Here is a 23,854-nt window from a genome sequence, read left to right on the forward strand (position 1 = left end):
ACCGTAGTGTTTCATCATTCTATAATTTATATTTTATGTCCTATAATTTTATAAAAAAAATATATTATTTTACAATCCTATTTAATAGTACGAATTTATGATGAAAGAAAAATAAATTGTAACGCAATCAAATATAATTTTTTGAAATATAAGATGATAACAAAACATGCCCTAAACCATAATTTCCCCTTGAAGCAGAAAAAAAAAAGATCTTCTCTCGTTTTATTAACCCTTTTCCTTTTGGGATTTTGTCCACAAAATTGTATTCATCGCCTCGTTTGACAACGATATAAACCAATTTATTAATAAGTGCCATATTTTGAACAATTAAATATGATAACGTAACTACAGGGTTATGTTGCACGACTTTGATGCACTTATCTTGTAAACGACTTGCTCCAAATGTGTGAAAACAAGTGATATATATATATATATATATATATATAGATTATATATATATATATATTATATATATATTATAATATATAATAATATAAAGCTCTATGTTTAAAAGATCAAGTATTGTGCTTATAGATTTTTATCCCATTGATTAAAAAAATAATACATTATTAATATGGCCCCACTAGGTTGAGTTGCGTAGTTGGTTGAATAGTAAATCATCTATAACGGTTAAAATGACCGAGATAATAGATTAAGCGGTAAAAAGCTACAAGCACCTAAATCTTTGGCTTTTACACACTCATAGCTGAATATATATATATATATATATATATATATATATATATATATATATATATATATATACACACACACGTGCATGATGTGATCGATCAAGGTCAAGGATAATTTATATGAATTTTTTATTATTTTACTCATTTAATTCGATTTCTTAAATAAAAAACATTATCACATCCATAGTTTTGAAGGACAAATAGTCCACCATTATTTCGATTTTGTAATTTAATTGGATCGTTTGTGACACACTTTTGTGATCATTTGCATTTTAGTTGCTACACTTATATTTTTGTTTGGTCTAAATGTTTTAAAGAGTAAAAAAAAAAAAAAAAGAATTACAAAATTGAAAATTGAACAATGAATGTATTAAATAGTTTTGTTAGATGGGTTCCCAAGTAAGTTTCTCAATCAATTTTGTTTCCTTTATCTATCAAATTCCTAGTTATTATTTTTGCTGATTTTTTTTTTTTTTTTCAAGATCTAAGCTAAATAATGGGCGGAAAGATAATTTTAGATAACTCGATTCAAATTCGATACAAATTTATGGAGAGAAATCCATATTTTAGCAGTCCGTCGGCTCAAGATCATGATATTTTTGTGGAAAGATTTGCTTTAAGGTTTATATATATATATATATATATATATATATATACCTCTAATGATATTGTTTTTCCTCGAGGCCCTCGCTGCCTCACCTTTGTAGCCAAATTCATCCATTCAATGAATGAAGTAGGTAGCGTGCTACCTATTCTCAAAAAAAAAAAATCTCTGTGAACATAACCAACCTAGCATAATTAAGTAGATATGGTTAATTGACAAAAAATAATTTTTTAAATATTTCTTTGTTGTAGTACTTATATCTACTGAGGTTGTGATTGTGATATATTAATTAGGAAGAGAAGAAGAAATTTAATAGAGAAAAAGGTGAAAAATAAAAATAAAAATGATTTTTTTTTTTTTGGTTTGATCCTAGTTAACATGTTTTTGTAAAATCAAATATCATTTACAAAGAATATTTTGTTTGGTGTGTAAATTTTCCACAAATTGGTTGTTTGGTTTCTTGAAAAATTATGAAAAATGATTTTTTGGAAAAAAAAATTCATGAAAAATCTCTTTTCTAATTTTCCGCCCCTTTAGTTCCAATAAAAACTAGTTTTTTTGAAAAGTTTTTTTTCCCAGATTCATGAAAATTTATATTTCCATTTTCCGAATATTTTTTTAAGAAAAACAAAAATAATAGTTTTCCATAATTTTTCAAAAAAAAATCTGAAAAAATTAGTTTCTTTAAACTAAAAGGGCGAAAAGTTGAACTAGAAGTTTTTTATGAAATTTTTTTCCTTAAAAACTTTTTTCATACTTTTTCAAAGAACCAAACACTCACTACACTTTTAGAAGACACGATTTTGAATTAAATGGCGGAAAATTAAAAGAGATAGGAATAGAGAAGGATTCAATTTAGGATTCTCCTACTCTAAAACCAGTAAGAAAAACAGAGTACATATTTCAAAGTTTAAGCTTTTTAAAGAACAGTTGCTTTAATTATTTAAATTTAATAAATTTCACGATCAATCCTAAAACACACTGCCTTATGCTTGGATTACCACCCAATGATGATTAAAATCATCAATTTTAGAATTTTCCTCGCTCTGATACCATATAGAAAAAAAAAATAGAATATTTTTAAGTTTAAACTTTTAAAGAATAGTTGTTTTAATTATTTATATTCAATAAATTTCATCGTTCATCACAGAACACACTGTATTATACTTGGATCACTATCCAATAATAATAAAACACTTCATAACATTTCAAATGAATAATATAATCGGTTTATGCGAATTACCATTCGACAGTGAAGCTCATGAATCAAAGATGTATCACATACAATTTATATAAAAATTTGGCATCATGAGAAGGGCATTAAATTTTAAGTGAGACTATATGTAGGGTTTCCAAATGTCACCTTCTTGTATGGTTATGTATTAAATGCATACATCACTTTAGGATCACATTTTATTAACTTACACGTGATTTAAAATATCATAGGACTTTGTCAACATATTGACTATCTTATAAAGCACCTAACTAAGAACTTTCCTTGGTTTTTGTGAGTAAATGAGATCATTTACTTTCGGTGTCAATTGTTATATTTAATCTAATATATTTAAATTTTTTATATTCAAAATTTTGCAAATTTTTAACATTATTTGTTTAATAGCCTCAAATTTAATATTTTGAAATAGCCAATATTAGCTGAATTTGAAACTAGTTAATCACTAGATAAATTATGCGTGAAATATCGAAGGTTGATTACTAAAAAGTTCAAATAATTTAGATCATATATAACGGCAACAATAATTAATTCTAATGTTTTACTACCAAAAATGATATAAAAATAAAGTTTGATTTACTTTTTGAAATATTCTAACTTCACATAATTTTTGTTTCCTCTAACTAGTCATGCATGTTTGGTATCTACCTAAACAAAATGAGAAAAGCCAAAAATAAAGTATTACACTTTTGATTCTCAAACTATGAGATGAAAAATTCTTCACTATTTAAATTCTAATTTATTATAATTTTTATTTCAAACTTTTTAAATTAATGTAACCAAGTCTCGCAACCTAATTTACTTTTCGATAATGATGTGCTGCTAATGTAGAAATTTAGTCGTTGACACTTTATCCGCCACAATACTGCTCTATTATTATTATATCAGCAAAACGTTACCATTCAATCAGCTAAATTGGATTATCAGATCGACCGTTCCTATGGTAGGTGGTAAAGTACTTGATGGTTGGTATCTGATATCCTATGTTCAAATCTAATTGCTTCACATTTGCAACTAAGTTCATTTTTGAAAAAATAAATGAAGCAACTACAGAATGTCAACAAATCGGATTCGGGTGGATTTTCAAAAACCTTAACTTACCGAAATTCGAACCCGAAACCCAACTTAACAAATTTTGAAAATCCATATTCAAAACTGAACCCTACCAAAAATTTGAAAGCCAAATCCGAACTTGAAAGTCCGAACTTGAAATAAATTTTTTTTTTTACCATATTCCAAAACATATTATATCAAAATCTTCCAAACTATTAACTCAAATAAAATATCAAATATTCATATATATTATACAATGTAAAATTTATTCAGGTTCGGATTGCGTACAGACAAAATTCGTTCTCGAATTCCAATCTATCGGATTTTCGTTTTTTATACCCGTTTTCAAAATCACGTACGTTTAGCATTGGATAAATCGACCTTGTTCGGATTTGAGTTCGGATAAACTTGTAGGTATCTATATCCATCTACATCCTTACATATACTTTATCTCAATAAATAAATAAATTAGACTATGAAATTTAATTATAATAATTTTAAAAAATTGAATTAAAAATTATAATAAATTAAAATTTAAGAGCTACTGTGTTACATGCCTCATAATTTGAGGCCAAAAGAATAATCTAGCGGAAAAAAAAAACCCTCACAGGGAGGAAGTTTTTTATGCGGCGGTCACACCATGTCAGCCATGTCCCAAATAATTAAATTTTCATGTTTGATAGAAAAATATAACAAAAATAATTTTTTTAAAAAAATCATGATAAAATGGGTGAATCCTAGGACTCAAATATGATTAGTTGAAGACGAAAAAAAAAAAAGTTTTGAGTAGAAAGCTTCCAACAAGGTCTCGTTGAAAAATCTCAACCAATCGTCACGTATTACTTTTTGAGAATTATAATCCTCCATTCTAAAATTTAAAAAATATTTTAGATTTTATTAGTTAAAAGTATTCTATAAATTATTGGATGAATATTAAAAATTTTCACAGTCGAGAGTGTGAAAGAGTTGGATTAGATCAACAGGTTTTTAGTGTCTAACACAAATGACAAAAAAATTTAGCGGTTGATACTCGAGATTTCAAATTTAAATTTTAATTAATTTATTTTTTAAATTTATTTTTAAAAGTAATAAACGAAGCGCTCTCCCTCAAAAAAAAAAAAAAAAAAGAAAGTTGGAGGCGATTTCCACGTGCCTTCGCATGCGCCTCGTCTGGCGATCGGACGGCGGAGACGGCTCCAACGGCTAGTTCGGAAATCTCGATCCAGCGGTGGGAATCGCGTGGGCGGTTGCCGCCCAACCTCTCTCCGTACGTGTCTCGGGGGTGGCGCAGCGTTTGTCGGTGAAATGAAAAACTACCACAAAACTCCCAAAAATTAAATAAATTGAAATTTGGAAATTTGTGGAGACCACCCTCTACTATGTTGCGTTTTAACATGAGCCCACAGGGTGTTTTTTTTTTTAAAAAAAGAAAAATTAACACTTTGGGCAATTAGGGGGTGTTTGGTTAATCCTAGGGGAAGCAGGAAAAAGAATTATTTTTTTTCAAAAATAGTTATGCATTTTGGATAATAATTTTTTTAAAAAATAAAATACTAGACTTTTGTAAAATTTTTTTAAAAAAATTATTTTTTTTTTGGAACTAAATGAAAGGAAACAGTTTTCCAATCAAAAATTATTTTATAGGTAATTTTTTTGAAAAACCAAACATTCTTTAAGCTATTCTGGTTAAGAATTATTTGGAATCGCGGTGCTCAAATTAAGCATTTTATATTTTGAGGGATCTAAAAATTTGATAGTTTGTTTAAAATTTTCAACTCTATGATATAAAATGGCAGCAAAAATTGTAACTTGAATAACATTTAAATTGGTACTCGCTTCCTAACTTTTATATTATTTTGCCAAATAGTGGTAGAACTAAAAAAACTCCAGCTCCGCAGCTATACAAAGAAAAACTAAAAAGAAATACATTTGAACTTTAGTTCACTGAATGTTTATTTTTATCTGAATTACAGCGTTGAAACAAACATGCCTAAATAAAAAATAATAATAGTAATAAAGTTGAGGGGGCCATTTCAAATTGAGCAATAGTTAGAGAGGTTTTTCCATACATTTGCACCCAAAAGAGAGTAGTTTACTTAACTTACTTTATTATTTAAAAAAAAAGAGAAAAAAGAAAGTAGCCGTTGGACTCGACGCTCTATAAAAAGGCACCACCCCTTCACCCAACCTCCCCACAAGCGTACGCATTTCCCCCACAAAACGCTAAAAACAACCAAATCCACACACGTAGTTTTTGTTACAAATCTATATACTATATAGATATATATATATACGCTAACTCTAACAGCTCCTCTTTTTTTCTTTTTTTCTTTTTTTCAAATTTTAGTGTAGATCGAAGGCGTTTAATCTTGTATAAATATACAATATCTTCTGATCAAATATTTTCTCCTTTAATTTTCTGTGTTTTTTTTTATACATTTTTTTTTTAAAAAAGAGAGAGATAGAGATTAATCAGTGTTCTAATAATAAATGGAGAGTGTAGTGATAGATAGATCTCCTTCTTACCCAAGGACTAGATTTGGTTCCGTGGATGGACGATTACTTGTTCCAAAATCCTTCAACACAACTCGTTCTAATTCCCTTTTGGGTCAAAATAGCACCACTTTTAATGCAAGTTTTGCACCCTCTCTCGTCCATCAACCCCCTCTCCTCCCCCTCCCCAGTACTACTGCGGGGAGCCGAAGCGCTTTTCCACGACGCCCACGGCACAAAAAGCCGTTCTACGGCGAAGCACGTGGTGTTGTTGTTATCGATAAGTCGAAGGAAAAGGAGGCAGCGGCGTCGTCGTTGTCGTCGTCGTCGTCGTTCGTGTGGTCGGTGTCGCCGCCGCCGCCGAGTAGCGTCCCGATGCCGAGGTTTTCGATTACGAGGGGGAAGAAGGCTGCCGCGGCGGCGGCGGCAGGAGGTAGTGCTGCAGGAAATTGCGTAGCGGCGGCGGCAGAAGAAAACGGCTCTGGCGGTGTGGATGTCTGCGCTACCGACGGACTCCGGCGCCTCCTTCGGATTTAGAAATGAGAAATCTTTTCTTGAGAGATGCAGGTTTTTCGTGTGTTTGTCTATAAAGTGATGCGTCTTTTTTCGACATACCTTTTTTTTTTTTTTTTTCTCTATTAGGTTATATTCTGTGCAAATTTTAAAGCATTGCAGAATAAAATCGAATAGAAAATGGGGGATGCATCTTAAAAACCAGCGATTTGTGTGCGTGTGAGTAGCGTCTTGATCTTAGGTTGTGTCTTACAATTATGCACCATGCATGTTCAGAGAGAGAAAGAGAGAGTTTTTTTTTTCTTTTTCTTTTTCTTTTTCTTTTTCTTTTAATTGGTAGCGTTTGATGATGTTACGAATTATAACCTCTGATAAGATGTGACGACGTGTGCTTTTGAACTTATCCGAGTGTTAATTGCAATCACTATCATCATGTAAATCATATTCGAAGAAACTTAAAATAAAAGTTTTCCTTAGTTTTTTAAGATCTTTTGTGTTCAATTATTCGCATGAGTGATTTGATTGGTTAAATTTTCTCTTTCAGTGATCTGCTGAAGAATCGTTTTTTATGGTTCATTTAACATTTACAGCGCACATGAAAATGAGTACTAGAATTATGGGATGTTTATGATGTGTTTATATTTTATTAGATCAATTTTTTGAGTAACAAATATATAATAATACACTCTAGCTAACAATTAGAGTCTTTCAAGAGATCTTCTATTAACTTATATTGATCTCCAGCGAAAACATAATTTTGATTATTGTCTTTTCTGCTCCCTTCGCCGCATTGATATTTTATATGGGTTGTTCTACAGTGTTTCTAATACCTGCCATTGCCTATATAACATGGCATCCATCAATTTTTTATTGTGCGGCAGAAGTCATCTATTCCTCTAAGGGTGCATTTGGTACACGTTATCTTTTAAAAATTCCTAATAATTCAATGGGAATAAAAAAATATGACGGTGTTTGGCTAAACGCATAGTTGGTAATATTGGATTCACTTGGGAATAAGATTCACCACAAAATACTAATCTCATTTTCTTGAGGGGGTGGGTATCCTCATATTAATGAATTAGGATAATCATAATATGTTTAATCTTTTTCTTTCTTCCTATCCGCCGGCTAATTGATATTATTTTTCTTTACACTCTAACCTTATATCTCTCTCTAAACTTATTTTTCTCTCTAAAATTCAACTTTTTTTTCTCTCTCTAAACTAAGCTTTCTCTCTCTCTCTTTCTAAAATTTCAACTCTCTCACTCCCTCTAATTTCGACTATATTTTTCTTTCTATTTTTTTAATTATGCTCTCTCTCTCTAACTTATACTCTCTCTCCCTTTTTTCTAAAAAGATGTTGAAACTTTTGGTAACATTATNTCTAAAATTAATTAAATAAATAAATTAATTAATTGTATATTTTTTGTAATATTAAATAACATGGCTAATTAATATTACCGTGCGAACCAAACACAGAAATTTCACATTCTTAGTAATAGGATGAATATGAATAAAATTCTAGGATATCTTTTATTCCTAGTAATCTTTCATAATGTGAACCAAACGCACCCTAAAAAGAATCTTCGGCATCACTTAATCTGCTGCCAATGCTGTCTCCTTCTGTGCTTTGATTTCTCCCTTTCATTTTTTTTTGAGTATTTCAGTTTGCCTACTTACTATATAATATTTTTTAAAAATATTGAATTTATTTGTCCAAAGGAAGTGGCCGTAGTTGGCTGCAAGCCTGCAACAGATGCTCTTCTTCCACGGGTTTTTTGATTTGTCTTCCTTACTTTGTATGTTTACTCCGATTTATCTACCATATAGTATATTTTAAACTGATGTTGATCTCTTTGGATCAGAAATTTATTAATTGTGTGTGATTGAACTGCGTTCATTTGTCTCCAAATTTGTAAGTTCTTTTGTTCGTAATGCTTTTGTACATTTAATTTGGTTTGAGTACCAAATTGTGCATACTAGTGTTGAACCCGCGCTTCGCCGCAGACAGTTTTGACACTAATATGCAAACATATATTTAGCGTGAACAATTTACTTTTAAACAATTCTAAAAAAAATAATTTTTACTTTTGTTTTTGAAAAATTATAAGGACCGATTAAGTAGAAAATATTATAGAGAAAAGAGATTTAGATGAGGCATGTGAGTCGAGGTGTGCGAAAATACAGTCCTAGAAGCGAGATTGTTCTTTCACGTGCGAGGTTCTGACTATCACTTATAACGATACAACGACCACTTTCCATCCCGTCGGCATATCTTTAGGTGGTGCAACAGTAAAAAATACAAAAGAAATGTAAAACTCGGTATAAAGAGAGGAGAAATTCAGTACACGAGGGAGAGAGGAAGAAGAAGTAATTAGGAAAATTTTTTAAGGTTCCAACCTTATGAGTACAATTCTCGAATCAGGGTGAGGATTTTGTCCCTTCCCGGTAAGGAATTTGGATAGATTTGGTATTTTTGTGTATTTGAGCCCGGTAAGGAATTTGGATAGATTTGGTACCTTCGTGTATTTGAGAAGATTTGATATCTTCCCGAGGTATAATCATTAAATAAATTTGGTACCTTCCCAAGGTGAATTTGAAAAGATTTGGTACCTTCCCGATGTGTAATTATTGAATAGATTTGATATCTTCTCGAGATGAACTTGGAAAGATTTGGTACCTTCCCAAAGTGTAATCATGAATATTTGGTATGGGAGGGAGGACCGGAGGAGAGAGGAGATGAAGGGAGAAGAGGAGAAAAGAGAAGCGGACACGTGTACGAAGAAACTGTCAATTAGTTTATTTGTATGGATTCTCTCTATCTGTAATGTTTTTATATATGCTTAGTTTTGGTTTGATTGTCAATTTATGCATATGTATTTAAAAGAAATTTGAATTTTACTTGTGGTTGACGTTGTTTTTCTTGACTTTTGCAAACGTTTGGTTTTGAAACTCTAAACTTATTTGTTCATGCTCCTCCTATATATATTTGGTTTGATTTAGAATATAAAAGTTAGGTATCTGCACTCTAGGATTTACAAAACTTTAACAAATATAATAAAAAATAACTATAATAATATTTACCCGTCATATCTCGTGAAGCGTTAGTATCCACAAGAAAGTAGAATGTTGATGAAAATCTAGGAAGCAATTAGTCTGTATATTAGAGAAAATTTGGATTTGAATTCTTCATAAAATCAACATCAAAACATCTAAGTCAATAGTGGAAGATTCACGCTGCTGGAGTTTATTTATTGACAATTAAAATACGTAGAAACTCTTTATGTATGCATCAAATCGAGACGAAATACAGTGAAAATCGAACCATGTTCTTCTAATCCCAAATTGAGTGGGTGAATGTGTGGCCAAGGGCATCATTTAATATAAAAAAATAAACTAAGATAAACTAAAATAAAGTTAAAATAGAAAAGGCAAAGGATCCAATAAGGACTTGGTCTCAATGGATGATGGTTTTTTGCGACATCAATTGAAGAGAGATACCGAGAACAACAAGAATTGGCACTAAATACATGGAAACAAATAAAAGTATAAATTTATTTTAAATAAGGCAATGTAAATATAACAATCGATCTATCAGTGTCCCAAAATCAATAAATAAGCACATTACGACGTATATTAATTCCCCGCGTTTTTAAGCCTCTCCAACAACAAGGTCACTCTTGCAATTATCATTTAACTCACTGCTCTTTCTCTTCATTTATCCACTAGAGAGGACCACACTGTCTTTCGTTACATGGAAAGCTGGCGCACACGATTCATGCATCAGTTTTTGCAGAAGGCATGAAGGGTTTCGTCGAGGGCTTTTCTGTCGTAGTCGCCAGTAAAGACGCAACTACCCAAGGGGCCTTTAAGTAGGATGAGCCTTAGCAATCCATCAGCCACCTTCTTATCAACCTACAGTGACATAAGCTGGAGTTAAAAGATAAACAATAACTTACTCGAGAGTCAAGAGAGCAATCAACGGGTACTTCCTTTTTCAGATATTTTTGTCAGTTTCCCTTCTGTAGGGTGTGGTGCTAGTCGACAAAATGTTGTTGTTGTAGTGATATTAGAAGAAGCACGACAATTTTAACAAAAGCAACAGTTCTTAATTGAAACTTCTGCTTTTGGGATTAGGATTATCATCCAGCTTTCCCACCACAACAGAGCTTTTCCTGTTTGTCATATGCTCCACAAGAGGTGGATGCAGTAGAAAGCAGCAGTATTGCGGCCAAAAAAGCAATCAAAAGCACATAACCTACTACAAAAACAGAATTTTAACGATACCATTGTACGGATATAAGTGCCCCTCTCCAGATAACTCTTGATATTCTTTTAAGAATATACTCCTTCAAGAGGTATATAAGAAACTCGAATCTTACAGGGGTATGTGTAAGTAGAATACTTTGCAAAGATAGACATCTAAAATCTAATAGTTCCCATCACTTACTGCCATAGTATTCTTGAACTTCTCCACCGTCATTGTCTCGGGTGGTACAATGGGGAGCTTGGCATGCTGCAAGATGTTGAGTACCCGATTCATAATAGTATCATCGATCCAGCCTAGACGGCGTGACATGTCAACAGCCATCACCTATTATACAGAAGTATTATAATTCTTGATAAGGGCAAGAGGAGGAGAGGGAGGGGGAGAGAGAGAGTGAGAGAGTTCTGTATGTATCACCATTCCAGCTGCTACGGCCTCTCCATGGAGCCATTGTCCATAGCCAACACCTGTTTCTATAGCCTGAATAATGAGAAAATTCGGTGAATTAGCAGGCATACTAACAAGGGGCCAGTTGTAATGAAAACTCGACAACCAACTAAGGTGAGAAGATAATAACCATAAAATTGCAATAAAGCAAGATATACAAGTTGAACGAGAAAAACTCTACTAGGTATACAAGTTCGATGAGAAAAGTTCTACTACATATATGACTAAGCTTTCATTGGTCTTACTTTTTCAGATCATGCAAATACATTTGATAAGACGCTGTGGCATGAAGACACTATTCACAAAGAGTGGGAAGCAAAACTAAGGCCTTCTCTGCTCATCATCAAGTTTAGCTATGCAATTTTCTATGTACTAGTATTGCTCTCAAGATGAGGCCTGTCCGGCAAGAAATAGTGAACCAAAGCAAACTGGGGTGGCTTTTGGTTACTGTGTGATAAGCAGATCCGTAGTTTACCAGATAGAACAAAGTGGAAAAACAATTTAGATCTGAATAAATACTGCACACAATCAGATTGCTTTCTAGAGAAATTTGCAAATGAAGGTGGGCTTTCGTGTGAAAATGCAATTTTGCATCTCTCGGATTGCCTAATTTACTACAGAATTCTTGCAGGAATTGAAAATTTCCACCAGAATCAGAAAGAAATTGAAGAACGAGTAGAAAAAACTAGAGAAGAAAAAAGAAGTAACATGAAAAGAAGGGGAAGAAGAAACAGCAGACACTTAAAGAACTAATTTTCATTAATTTGTCACTCCATACTATTTCTGTAACTTCCTCGGGCATAACTAACTGTATTAATATAGCTACATAAAGAGGTACAAAAAGAATCAGAATCTTCTCAAGCCTGTTTACTACCAAAATAGAACTGTTGATAAAATTTTATTCGAGGATCAACCGGGGAACACTAAAAAGATTTGGGCAAGAGTCATTCCTAAAGATGCATCTATTGATGAAACAATAAAAAACTAGAAGCATGTCGTTGAAAATTTGAGGAAAATATAGCAACAGTAACTGCAGTGTAAACACTGGAAAAACTGAATGCTTACATGACCAAATGTATGACCCAAGTTTAGCGTAGCCCGTAATCCACTTTCCTTCTCATCTAAGGAAACAACTTCAGCCTTGTTTTCACATGATCTCTTGATAGCATAGGCTAAAGCACTTGGGTCCCTGCCATCATCAAGCGCATAAAAGTACTGCCGGAAAGAAGATGAATATAACTCACAGTTGTAACTATCTGGAATAAGTCTAACTAAAAAGGTAGCCTTTTCTTCTCTTTTTTTTTATCAGGGGCATAAGTCTAACTAAAAAGGTAGCCTTTTCTTCTCTTTTTTTTTATCAGGGGTGGGGGGTGTGTTGTGATTTCACTACTTCTTGTACTCAAGGATTGAAATAAAGTAAACATACTAAACATAGCAGGGATACAAACAACTTGTACAAACTGGGATAGTCCAGGGGTTTGTGTAAAATCAGAGTTGTCTCTATTACATATTCACTGCATGCGATGTTGTCAATCATTGTGCTGCACATGACTTCATTCCTAAAACAAAGCTTCTTTTAAGCTGGTATAATCAAAATTAACTTCGGAATAAATTAAACCAAGCGACAGATATTTAATTTACAGCTAGAAGGAATCTGCAACTACATATTAGCTCATATAGAGAACATAAAATAATAGGAATTCCAATACCTTGCTAATAGAGCCTGCATATTCTTTTCTTGCCACTCAAAGAATGCTGCATCTCGGATGAGCCCATACTTTACAACTTCTGCAATGCCTGAAGCTAATTCCCTGTCCGGCAATGTATTTAGCGTATCGGTATCTACTAGCACGCATTGTGGTTGATAGAAGGCACCAATCAAGTTCTTTCCTAGTGGATGATTTATCCCAGTTTTCCCTCCAACTGATGAATCAACCTTCATTTATGAATAACTATCTGGTTAAACAATATAATAAAGTGAAAACTTCAATACTGTAGCAGGATTTCTTTGTAAAACCCACTGGTTCAAACTGTAATGCTTACTTTCTAAAGATGTTTTCACAGATGTAGTAATCACGTGGCTCCCATAAACATTGTAAATAAATAGGATCAATAAGATTAGCACTTAATACTTAGTTACAGTGTTTTAATAAACTGTGTGCTTGACATGTACTCAATTTCGATGGCACTAATGTAAAGTCCTTAGAGATGACAAGAGCAATGGTCATGGCAACTCAGATGGGTTAAGTGGTATTGGACTACTATACCACAGGATACAGGGGGTTATACTAACTCTCAAGTATACTAAAAGCAACTCAGTAGAAATGGCCAAGAAAATCACCTGAGCCATCAGAGTAGTGGGTATCTGAATGAAATTAACACCGCGAAGAAAGGCGGCTGCGGCAAAGCCACACATATCACCGATCACTCCACCGCCAAGGGCCACGAATGTGCAACGGCGATCCAACCTAGACTCAACGGCTTTATCAAACACCTTCATCAGTGTCTCCTACGGATCAAAAGAGACAATAATTACAACATAAGCAATGAAATAACGAAAAAACAATATGATTGAAGTGGAAAAGGAGACAACTTTCCTATTCCAAAGCACTTACCATGTTCTTATACTTCTCTCCATCGGGTAGAATCACACTTTCTACTGAAATATTCGAATTCCCGTGTGTCAATGCTTCGGTAACTTTCTCAAGGTAGAGTGGCGCGATTGTTGTGTTAGTTACCACCAGAACTCTCTTTCCATGTACATGTCTAAGAAGAGGAGTATGCACGCTTGAATCAAATTGAAATCCAAAACGATAATCAAATTCTCAAGGGCGCACAAAGAGTACCTCTGAAGAAGATCGGGTTCGTCCAAAAGGCTCGATCCGATGTAGATTGGGTAGCTCCGGTTCCCCAGGTCGACGTTGACGACGGTCGAAACCCTAGATCCGGACTCTTTCCCCGCCGCCGCCTCCTCCATTACCGGTGTGGCGCTCGCGGCGATCCTCGCCCGGATCCGGCTCGTTCTCGCCGCGGCGCCGCCGATTTGGACGCGAAGGGGGTTCGCGGAGGCGGATCGGAGGTCGACGGAGCTGCGGCGGCGGGGGACGACAAGCGCCGCGGGGGCGGAGATCTTGGGGGTGGAGCGGATGGAGGAAAAAGGGGAGGCCGCCATGGATCGGAACTAGGGTTAGGGTTTGGTGGCGACAAAGGGAGGGGAAAGGGGATCCCTTCGTCGTTGGCGCCCATGTTCGTTCGCTATGGTTTTAAGCTTTTGGTGAGAGATGCGGGAGTGGGTAGGTGAGGGAGGTGGGTCGGGGGTTTCTCGCACGTGCGGGAACAGAGAGGCGTCGCGTAATGGTCGCTGGTATAGAAGTATGCGGGCGGACGGATCCGCCGTTGGCGTCGCGTTACGGGGAAACCAACGGCGGATTATCCTCCCCGCGTAGAGATTCTCGTGAGGACAAAAGCATCGGCCGAAGTCAAGGTCTCCGGTAAGCGGTTTTCACCGAGTGCGGTAGGTAGGCGGCGACGCCACGTGGCGGTCGACGGAGGATCGAATGACGTGGCACAACAGGAGGCTGGTGTGCCGGATGAGTTTCGCCGTTGTTGAGAGTCTAATAAAGGTGAACTTTTGGATGAGTAAATTTTCTAAAAAAAAAAATTAAAATTTACTTGTGAATGATGGAAAGGCTTGAAAATTTTGAATTTCGCTTGCAAATAAAATTACAAAGCACTCAAAAATTAAATAAATAAATAAATTTTTATGACCAAAAATTATTTTATTTTTCTTTATTTTTGATAAAACACAAACACATTCATCCTAAAAATAAATCAACAATAGCCATTTTGACTCATTTCTCAGTTTATAAGATGACTTTTCCTATAATACTTTAACAGAAGTCAATTACATTTGAATATAACTGATTTTTGACTATGCCGATATAAACAAGAGTCAATGATGAGATTGTCTGGTGTATTGGGCTGTGCTATTGGCATACTGGCATTACACGTCTCTTGCAGTAGCACAACAATTTTTGAACTCATGCATATTCAATTTATGCCTCATCAGTATAATTCTCAGATCAAGGATCACGAAAATGCGTTAACAAAGCGCATCTTCTCGTAATTGTATATTTAGGCTAATATATGCCCTCATGCACTATTCATACAAGAGAAGCGTTGTGTCATAATTTAGATAACTAGATGGACTAAACCCAAAAGTTTTAATTTTAATTTTATACTACAATGTTTCTTTCAGTTAGGGAGACTAAAGGAACCTTTTGTAATAATAGTTATGTTGCACTGCAGATAAATATTTATAAAGCAATATATAGAATTGGGCAACATAGCCAGATTTGTATGCAATTACAATTATAGTGCAATTACAATTATATATAACCAAATAGTAGTGAATCAGGCAATGTCTCCTTTCTTTGGGCTACAAATTAATGGAGGCCCAAACGAATCCAAAACCAATCCATACTACACCCTACGACGATTTGGGCTTTTTTCATATTTACTTGGCCCAACCAAGCGCTTAAAAGTTTAGGCGGTTTCCCCTTCCCTCCAAAACGTTGAACCTTCCCTCCACATAGAATATTGTTCCTGCACCAGGTTCATCAGAATACTTGTGCACCGCTCAATAATTCCACAATAGCTCCCTCAGTTTTTTTTTTTATATTGAGACCCTCCTCAACTTCTAATTTTTATATTTAGTTTTATATTTATTGACAATTTCTAGATTTATTTTATTTCAAATTCAATAACTCTGCTAGTTATTAACAGTAAATTGATCAAGTTTTATTTGCTAAAAATATTAAATATATTTATTTATTTATTTGAAATCTTCAATAAATTGAATACAAATTTTTTACTAAAATATACTTGATTAAAAGAAATTCAAAAGTTGAGGGGTCTCAACGAAAAAAAAAAAAGGAAAGATTGAGAAGGCCATTTTGGGATTAACCAATAGTTAAAGGGTTCTCCAAACGTTTTTACCAATTTAAAACAGAAAAAGCTGTAACTCCACGGACGGTTTAGATTAACATGGGAGTAGGATGGGCGGTTGTTATTGTCCCGTTCACAAATGTAAAAATACACCAGGTTTAGACAACGATATCTCCGATCTGAATAGACCCATTTCCTCCAAACACCGCATCCCTGCACCCGGTCTACGCACTTCTCCCCTAGCTCTTCTTCCCTCCCCTTTAAACCCTCTCTCTCTCTCTCTCTCTATCTCTCTCCGCCATGGCCGAGGACGACGAAGGCGACCTCGATCTCCTCCTCTCCCTCAAGGACGATAGGGTTTTGGAGACCCCACCCGGATCCCCCTCCTCTCACCCTCCTCCTCCTCCTCCTCTTATTCCACCAGGTACGCTTCCGCTCTTTACCCCAACCTCATCGTTCCCAAATCCATTTCTCAAAACCCTAGTTCATGGCTTCGCCCCACGCTAGACGATGCGTCGCCGACGAGGTCTCGCCCCTCCGACATGTCGATCTTTCGCAATGCCGTCAAAGATTACCTCGACACCAACCCCACCCCCCCCTCCGTCGCAGCCGCTGCCGCTGCTGCAGCTGTTGCTACATCCAGAACGCGCAAGCAGAGGAAGGTCGATGAAATGGCGGTTGAGAAGTTTTCGGGGCTTCGGATCAGGTGATTTAATTTGTTCTATATCGTATAATTTGTTGTTTTATCTTTTTAATGTATCAACTCTCTCTCTTTTTGTTGGTAGGAATCAGCTCATTTCTCCAATGGAGATCAGTAATCGCTTCTCCGACATCCGATTCGTCCGACTCGCCACAATCAGGTATTATATTCTCCAAATTTTTCTTTTTTTATCTAAGTGGCTTAGGTAATGTACAATGGGTAGTTCTTAATATTTTGCTGGAATTATGAAATGCGTATATGATTTTGGTGATCTTAATTTCCGTAGGAATTCGCTCTCGGGCGATAGCCTTTCCGGTTGTTGGGCTACAGTAGGAGTATTGCTTGACAAGGGATCTCCTAGAGTTAGTTCAGCTGGGAAAAGCTACGCCATTTGGAAAATGGGCTGTTTGGATGAATCAGATGTCTCCGTCTTCTTATTCGGCGATTCGTACACACAGTATTGTAATGAAGGTGTAGGGGCGGTGTTTGCGCTTTTTAATTCCGCAGTCCGCAGGGATACTGGGGTAGGCAGAATATTGCCCTAATTGGACCTTTATAAAGCGACTGTTCGTGTTGTTAAGATCTATATCTTTTTTGTTTAGGGCAAAGGGATTTCTTTGAGTGTGTATTCGGCCGGCCAAATGGTAAAGATGGGCACTTCTGCAGATTATGGTCTATGCAGAGGCAAAAGGAAAGATGGGATGCCTTGTACCATGGCCATAAACAAGTAATTTATTTATCCACTCCTCAAGAAGGAAAATAACTTACTAAATCTTTTAGAACATATTAATAGCTCTTGATTTGGTGCACTTAAGTATTATCAGTTGCTTTTATAGCTAGCAATGTAGCATTGCTATTTTCAGTTTTCTAGTTTTTTTTTTTTCGCCATTTCATTTGCAGTTTTTTTTTTCCTTGAGGAGCCATTTTTTGACCCACATCAATCGGTTCTAAGTGTTGATTGTTTTATACCATTTTCAGGCGTCAAGGAGCATATTGCAGATTTCACATATCGGTAAGAATGTTTATGTAATATCTGTTGATAGAATCCATATTATTTGATGGAATTGACTGCAATTTATATCTTTATTCTTTGTGTCTATTCTTGTCCTAATAGAAAGCTTCCCAAAAGTACTCTACTGGTCGAGCGGAGCTCAAGGGTGGGTGAGTGGTCATGGTGGACTCCCCCTCTTTCACATGCTAATTACTACATGCATCTGTATTGTTAATTTTCTGCTGTTTTATCGCATGATTTTTGTTTCCATTTCAAACATGTTACCTCCTATTGTCACTGCTAATTTTTATGCTTTTGCTTGTATTAGGAAATTGCATGTGTCTTACAAGCTTCAGTCAGAAGGAATTTATATGGTTGATCCTCTTTCCAATCCCTCTAATTTGAGGAAGCCTATGCAACGGGTGAAAGTAATGTCTGTGGATGGATTGAAAAGAGCTTTGAGGTCTATCTGAAATTCTCGACTCCAGAACCATCAAATATGCTTTTTTTCTTTTTTTCCTGTTTTTGTCCATCTCTGTGGAATATATGAAGCTTTTTTTAGTTTTTCTTGTTGGAACACTAGAGCTAACCAATTGGATATCTATATAATTAAGTTCATAGAGTGAAATTGGTACTGGGTTTTGCTTCTCCACTTAGGGTAGTATTTTCTCGGGGGAGGAGTACAGATGGTGGTCTATATCCCCACCTTCTACCAAACATATTTGGTATGGTATACTTGTAGAATTCTCACCTAGAATTGGGCAAGAGAAATGGACAGAATAATAGCAATTCCATTGGGTAGGATGGGCTGTTCATAATTCTCATGGCAGCCGACTCTTCTAACACCTTGATCGAGAGTTGTATAGAAGATACCTATCACTATCCTTGAGACAGGAATCCCCTAAATAAAAGTTATCTTAGAGATTTTTTTCTTTATTTAACCTTGTTCATTTCTAGTCAATTTGGCATTGTTGTCTGTGGACAGTTGCTTTTAAAATGCTTCACTTCAAAGGCTGTATTGATGAAATAGCACTATTGGACTCTACATATTTTCGAGTCATTGTTTTGTTTACTGCTTAAAAATCACAACTTCGTTACAATTGGTTACTTGTCATTCAAACATAGAGATAGGCCTGCTCTCTCATCAATTAATGTATAAACATTTTAATCCTTTCTTTTTCGTTTCTCTTTTCTTTTCTGAGGAGTTATTTGAAATGTTATTTAGTAAATGTACTCCCTGTTTTGGCCAGTGTTAATTTATTTTTTGGTTTCTGAAGTCAATTACTACAGAATGTATTCACAGACGTTTCTTCCAAGCTTTCTGAAGTCAATTACTACAGAATGTATTCACAGACGTTTCTTCCAAGCTTTCTGAAGTGATATCTTTTCTCTCTCTTGCAAAGCCAATTTCCTTTGGATGCTTCTATCTAATATCTATTCTACTTAAACTTCAATTATTTTCATCACTTCAATTATAATGCTGATGGTTTTACCTCAAATCACAGTAATGCAGATAAGGTGACCAGTAGTAGCCAGTCGCAAGGTATAAGGTTCCTCACAGAAGTCACAGGTATGAGATCACCTCCTTGGGTCCTTCCACCCGTTTCTTTGATTTAATTAACCTGATCTCCCTGCTTCATTCACCAGCTAATAAGGAGTCAAAAGTTCCAAATAAAGGTTTTGCAAAGCCGAACCAGGCGAAGTGCAGCTCAGAGAAAAGGTACGTCATTCAATCTTTCTTACATGCTAGTTTGGAGTATTGTCATGTCTAGCAACGGGGCATTTTACTATTTAGTTACTGAAAGGGAAAAAAAAAGGGCAGGATCAAACAACATAAGACTAGTTTGTTTGGTATAACTAGATTTTGTTCAACATGAAGATTTTGTGCAATTTGGAATATTTTCTAAGATAATCAAACAATAATCTGGATGTGAAATTTATTAATAATAATTTAGTTGTTAAACCGAAAAGTTTAGTTGGTTGCAAAGAAACTTCAAAACAAAGCAAAACCACACATTGAATACCCTTCTAGCAACTATGTTCCACTAATTATCGTCGCCAACCTTTCAGGTTATTATCCTCGGGCGGTAAAGCAGCTTCTAAGACGGCTATACCAAAGAAAGAGACGGAGTTTAAAAGAATGAAAACTCATCATCCTTCTGAAAGAAAGAGAACTCCTCATCCTTCTGAAAATTTAATTGAGCTTGATATCGTTAGCTCAGATGAAGAATGTTGACGGCATGTTGCAGCGCGACCAGTGCCTTCTTTCGTCGACAGGCAGTGTGTATATCGATCAACAAACAAGATGAAGTTCTCTCTCTATCAAAAAAAAGCAAAAAAGAAAAATTTGCAGAGTCACTGAGCAAGTAAGTTTGCGAGTTGTGAGCTTTATTGATTGCAAGTTGCAAGAGCCTATTTATTGTTGATCGTTGCAATGGCAATCCGAAACACAAGAGATGGTTTATTTGAGATGTTAAAAATCTAAAGTTCACGAGTAATGTAGCTTGAATGAAACTTACCATCATACAAAGGGCTCTCTCTTGTTGTTTGTTAGTAAGAATTCTGAGGAAATGGAAATTGTTTCAAATGAACTGGAGTTGACGTTTCATATCCTTAGAAGCTAGCCTCTCTGGTAGGGGTATAATGTGGGCCCTGATGGGCCCATATTTTCCGGGCTGAAACATGCTCGGGCTGGCCCAGCCTGGCCCGGATTTAATTTCGGGCTGGGCCGTGCCGGGCCCAAGTTCCTACTCCTGCGGCCCGGCACGGTCCTTCGGCCCGGAAGGCACGGGTTGTGCCGGGCCGTGCCGTGCCGTGCTTCGGGCCGGCCCTAGTAAAGTATTTATTTTTTAATTTTTTTAAAAAAATTAGTATGAAATTTAAAAATATAAATAATAAATATTTTTATTTAAATTAATATTTTGATTAAAATATTAAAAAATTATAAAAATAATTATACTAAATTAAATATTTAATTTTTTTTAAAATAAATAAATGTATTATTTTAAAAAAAAATGAGATAGATTTTTGGTCCAATAGACCAAGAATTTTGGTCCATTAGCCAGGCCCGCCTTACATCCTACTCTCTGGCTTTTCTTCAATATTCAATGATTAAGGCTTCGTTTGGGATTGCGAGGAAATTGCGTTACGTGCGGTGAGAAAGTACGTTGAAAATATGTTTTCGTACTTGCGAGAAAATTGCGTTACGTGCGGTGAGAAAGTACGTTAGAAATATGTTTTCGTACTTGCATTTCGTATATCGCGATGAGTCGGTTATGATATATTTTCTGCGGTCCCACCGGAGAATGCAGAAGTATATTTATATATGCTTTTTTCTCAACTCCATTTTATCTAATGCTGTTTGATAGACATCAATACCAAACTAAGCCAAAATCATCTTAGCTTTTTGATAGAGTTCCCTTACGTGATTGCATTGTTTATTGGTTTCTATTATTTGGTACGGTAAAAATCTTTTGGTTGAGTGTAAAATTCTATTTTTTGGAATTATAATAAAATAAAAATTTTAAAATACAAATTTAAAAATAACATCAAATATTCATATATATATATATAGAGAGAGAGAGAGAGAGAGAGAAAGAGAGAGAGAGTTGAGCTGAAATACTATTAATAGTATTTTGACTTTTTTACAATTGATTTTTTAGCTGTTAGATTTATATTTTGATCAATTTTATCTTTTAAATCATATTATTCAACTAACTATCCATTCAACTCTAGAGGGATCACTTTAGGTGCAACAATAAGGCCACGTAGAAATAAGGCCACGTCATTCTATAGAGGTGCAACAATAAGGCCACGTAGAAAAAAGGAAGGAAAAATAAAAAGAGAAATGTACGAAGAAAGAAAGGAAAAAAAAGAAAGAAAGAGAGCATACCGAACTACAACAACAAAATTTATTTACCCTGTACTGATCCCAAAGCCTCCTGAGCTCTCTAATCACAACCAACAACCGATACGAGTTTAGGTGTTTTATTTTGAAAAATTCGTCTATTCCTTTCCCGCCACACAACCCACCAGGTTGTAGCTACAGTCGATAGTTTCTTTCTAATTTCTACAGAAGGTACTCGACGCCAAACACTTCGTCTTCTAGAGATTATTAACTGTGGTGGATAGTAGTATAGCACCCTTGTTAGCAAGGAGGCAATTCAACAACACTTTAATAGCCGCACAATGGACTAGCAGATAATCAACTATCTCTGATTCTTCATATGCATGAATATTTTATTTGATATATTTTTATAATTTACTTGACAAATTTGTATATTTGACAGATGAGACGTATGATCAAAATCGAAAAGTAGATACTACTTTATTTCTTGAATAAAATAAATTACATCATAGATGATATATAATATCCTATCAAATCATAGATACCAATACATTTCAAAATATAANGGAGATTGCGTTACATGCGGTGAGAAAGTACGTTGGAAAAATATTCTGTTTGTTTTCGTACTTGCGTTCCGTATATCGCGATGAGTCAGTTATGATATATTTTCTGCGGCCCCACCGGAGAATGCAGAAGCATATTCATATATACTTTTTTCTCAACTTCATTTTATCTAATACCGTTTGATAGACATCAATACCAAACTAAGCCTAAATCATCTTAGCTTTTTGATAGAGTTCCCTTACGTCATTGCGTTGTCTATTGGTTTCTATTATTTGGTGCGGTAAAAATCTTTTGGTTGAGTGTAAAATTCTATTTTTTGGAATTATAATAAAATAAAAAATTTAAAAATACAAATTTAAAAATAACATCAAATATTCATATATATATATATATAGAGAGAGAGAGAGAGAGAGAAAGAGAGAGAGAGTTGAGCTGAAATACTATTAATAGTATTTTGACTTTTTTACAATTGATTTTTTAGCCGTTAGATTTATATTTTGATCAATTTTATCTTTTAGATCATATTATTTAACTAACTATCCATTCAACTCTAGAGGGATCACTACTAAAGGCCACGTAGAAATAAGGCCACGTCATTCTATAGAGGTGCAACAATAAAGCCACGTAGAAAAAAGGAAGGAAAAATAAAAGGAGAAATGTACGAAGAAAGAAAGGAAAAAAGGAAAGAAAGAGAGCATACCGAACTACAACAACAAAATTAATTTACCCTGTACTGATCCCAAAGCCTCCCGAGCTCTCTAATCACAACCAACAACCGGTACGAGTTTAGGTGTTTTATTTTGAAAAATTCGTCTATTCCTCTCCCGCCACACAACCCACCAGATTGTAGCTACAGACGATAGTTTCTTTCTAGTCTCTACAGAAGGTACTCGACGCCAAACACTTCGTCTCCTACTAGAGATTATTAACTGTGGTGGATAGTAGTATAGCACCCTTGTTAGCAAGGAGGCAATTCAACAACACTTTAATAGCCGCACAATGGACTAGCAGATAATCAACTATCTCTGATTCTTCATATGCATGAATATTTTATTTGATATATTTTTCTAATTTACTTGACAAATTTGTATATTTGACGGATGAGACGTATGATCAAAATCTAAAAGTAGATATTACTTTATTTCTTGAATAAGATAAATTACATCATAGATGACATATAATATCCTATCAAATCATAGATACCAATACATTTCAAAATATAAAAATAATCAAATTCATTTCTTACAATCACACCTAAAAATTTTGATACCGAATTCATTTTTCTTAAAAAATTTATTTCAACTTCCAAACAGAATTAAATAATAATAATTATAAAATAATATAACAATGAAATGACTTGCTATCACTATTATGTTTTTTTTTATAAGATATACTATTTATGCACTGTAAATTGAGTGTATATCTTAAATTCTGTCATTCAAGAATGAACTAATTTGTAAAAAATTTAAATTTTTTAAAATTATAATAGGAAGATAAAATTAACT

General features: G+C 34.6%; 2 protein-coding genes across 3 annotated transcripts; one reads left to right on the forward strand and one right to left on the reverse strand.

Annotated features, from left to right (window-relative positions):
* On the reverse strand, positions 10,118-14,568 carry LOC109729073 (3-dehydroquinate synthase, chloroplastic). Its single transcript, XM_020259723.1, has 8 exons — positions 14,147-14,568; positions 13,916-14,066; positions 13,642-13,809; positions 13,010-13,236; positions 12,366-12,489; positions 11,271-11,333; positions 11,037-11,180; positions 10,118-10,501 (listed from the first exon to the last, which is right to left on the reverse strand). Exons 1-8 carry the CDS (start codon positions 14,470-14,472, stop codon positions 10,370-10,372), a joined length of 1,335 nt encoding a protein of 444 aa, XP_020115312.1. The 5' UTR covers positions 14,473-14,568; the 3' UTR covers positions 10,118-10,369.
* LOC109729074 (protein MCM10 homolog) lies at positions 16,523-20,495 on the forward strand. 2 transcript variants are annotated; one of them, XM_020259724.1, is made up of 11 exons: positions 16,523-16,671; positions 16,755-16,953; positions 17,033-17,107; positions 17,234-17,471; positions 17,550-17,674; positions 17,926-17,959; positions 18,062-18,108; positions 18,267-18,401; positions 19,444-19,508; positions 19,586-19,658; positions 20,009-20,495. In XM_020259724.1, the coding sequence occupies exons 1-11, from the start codon at positions 16,548-16,550 to the stop codon at positions 20,172-20,174; spliced, it is 1,281 nt and encodes a 426-aa protein (XP_020115313.1). In that variant the 5' UTR covers positions 16,523-16,547; the 3' UTR covers positions 20,175-20,495. The 2 variants fall into 2 exon arrangements, with proteins under 2 accessions (XP_020115313.1, XP_020115314.1); XM_020259725.1 differs by having other exon boundaries at positions 18,062-18,104; positions 18,267-18,312.

This window comes from Ananas comosus, linkage group 25 (genome assembly GCF_001540865.1).
Source record: "Ananas comosus cultivar F153 linkage group 25, ASM154086v1, whole genome shotgun sequence".
Lineage (NCBI taxonomy): Eukaryota > Viridiplantae > Streptophyta > Magnoliopsida > Poales > Bromeliaceae > Ananas > Ananas comosus.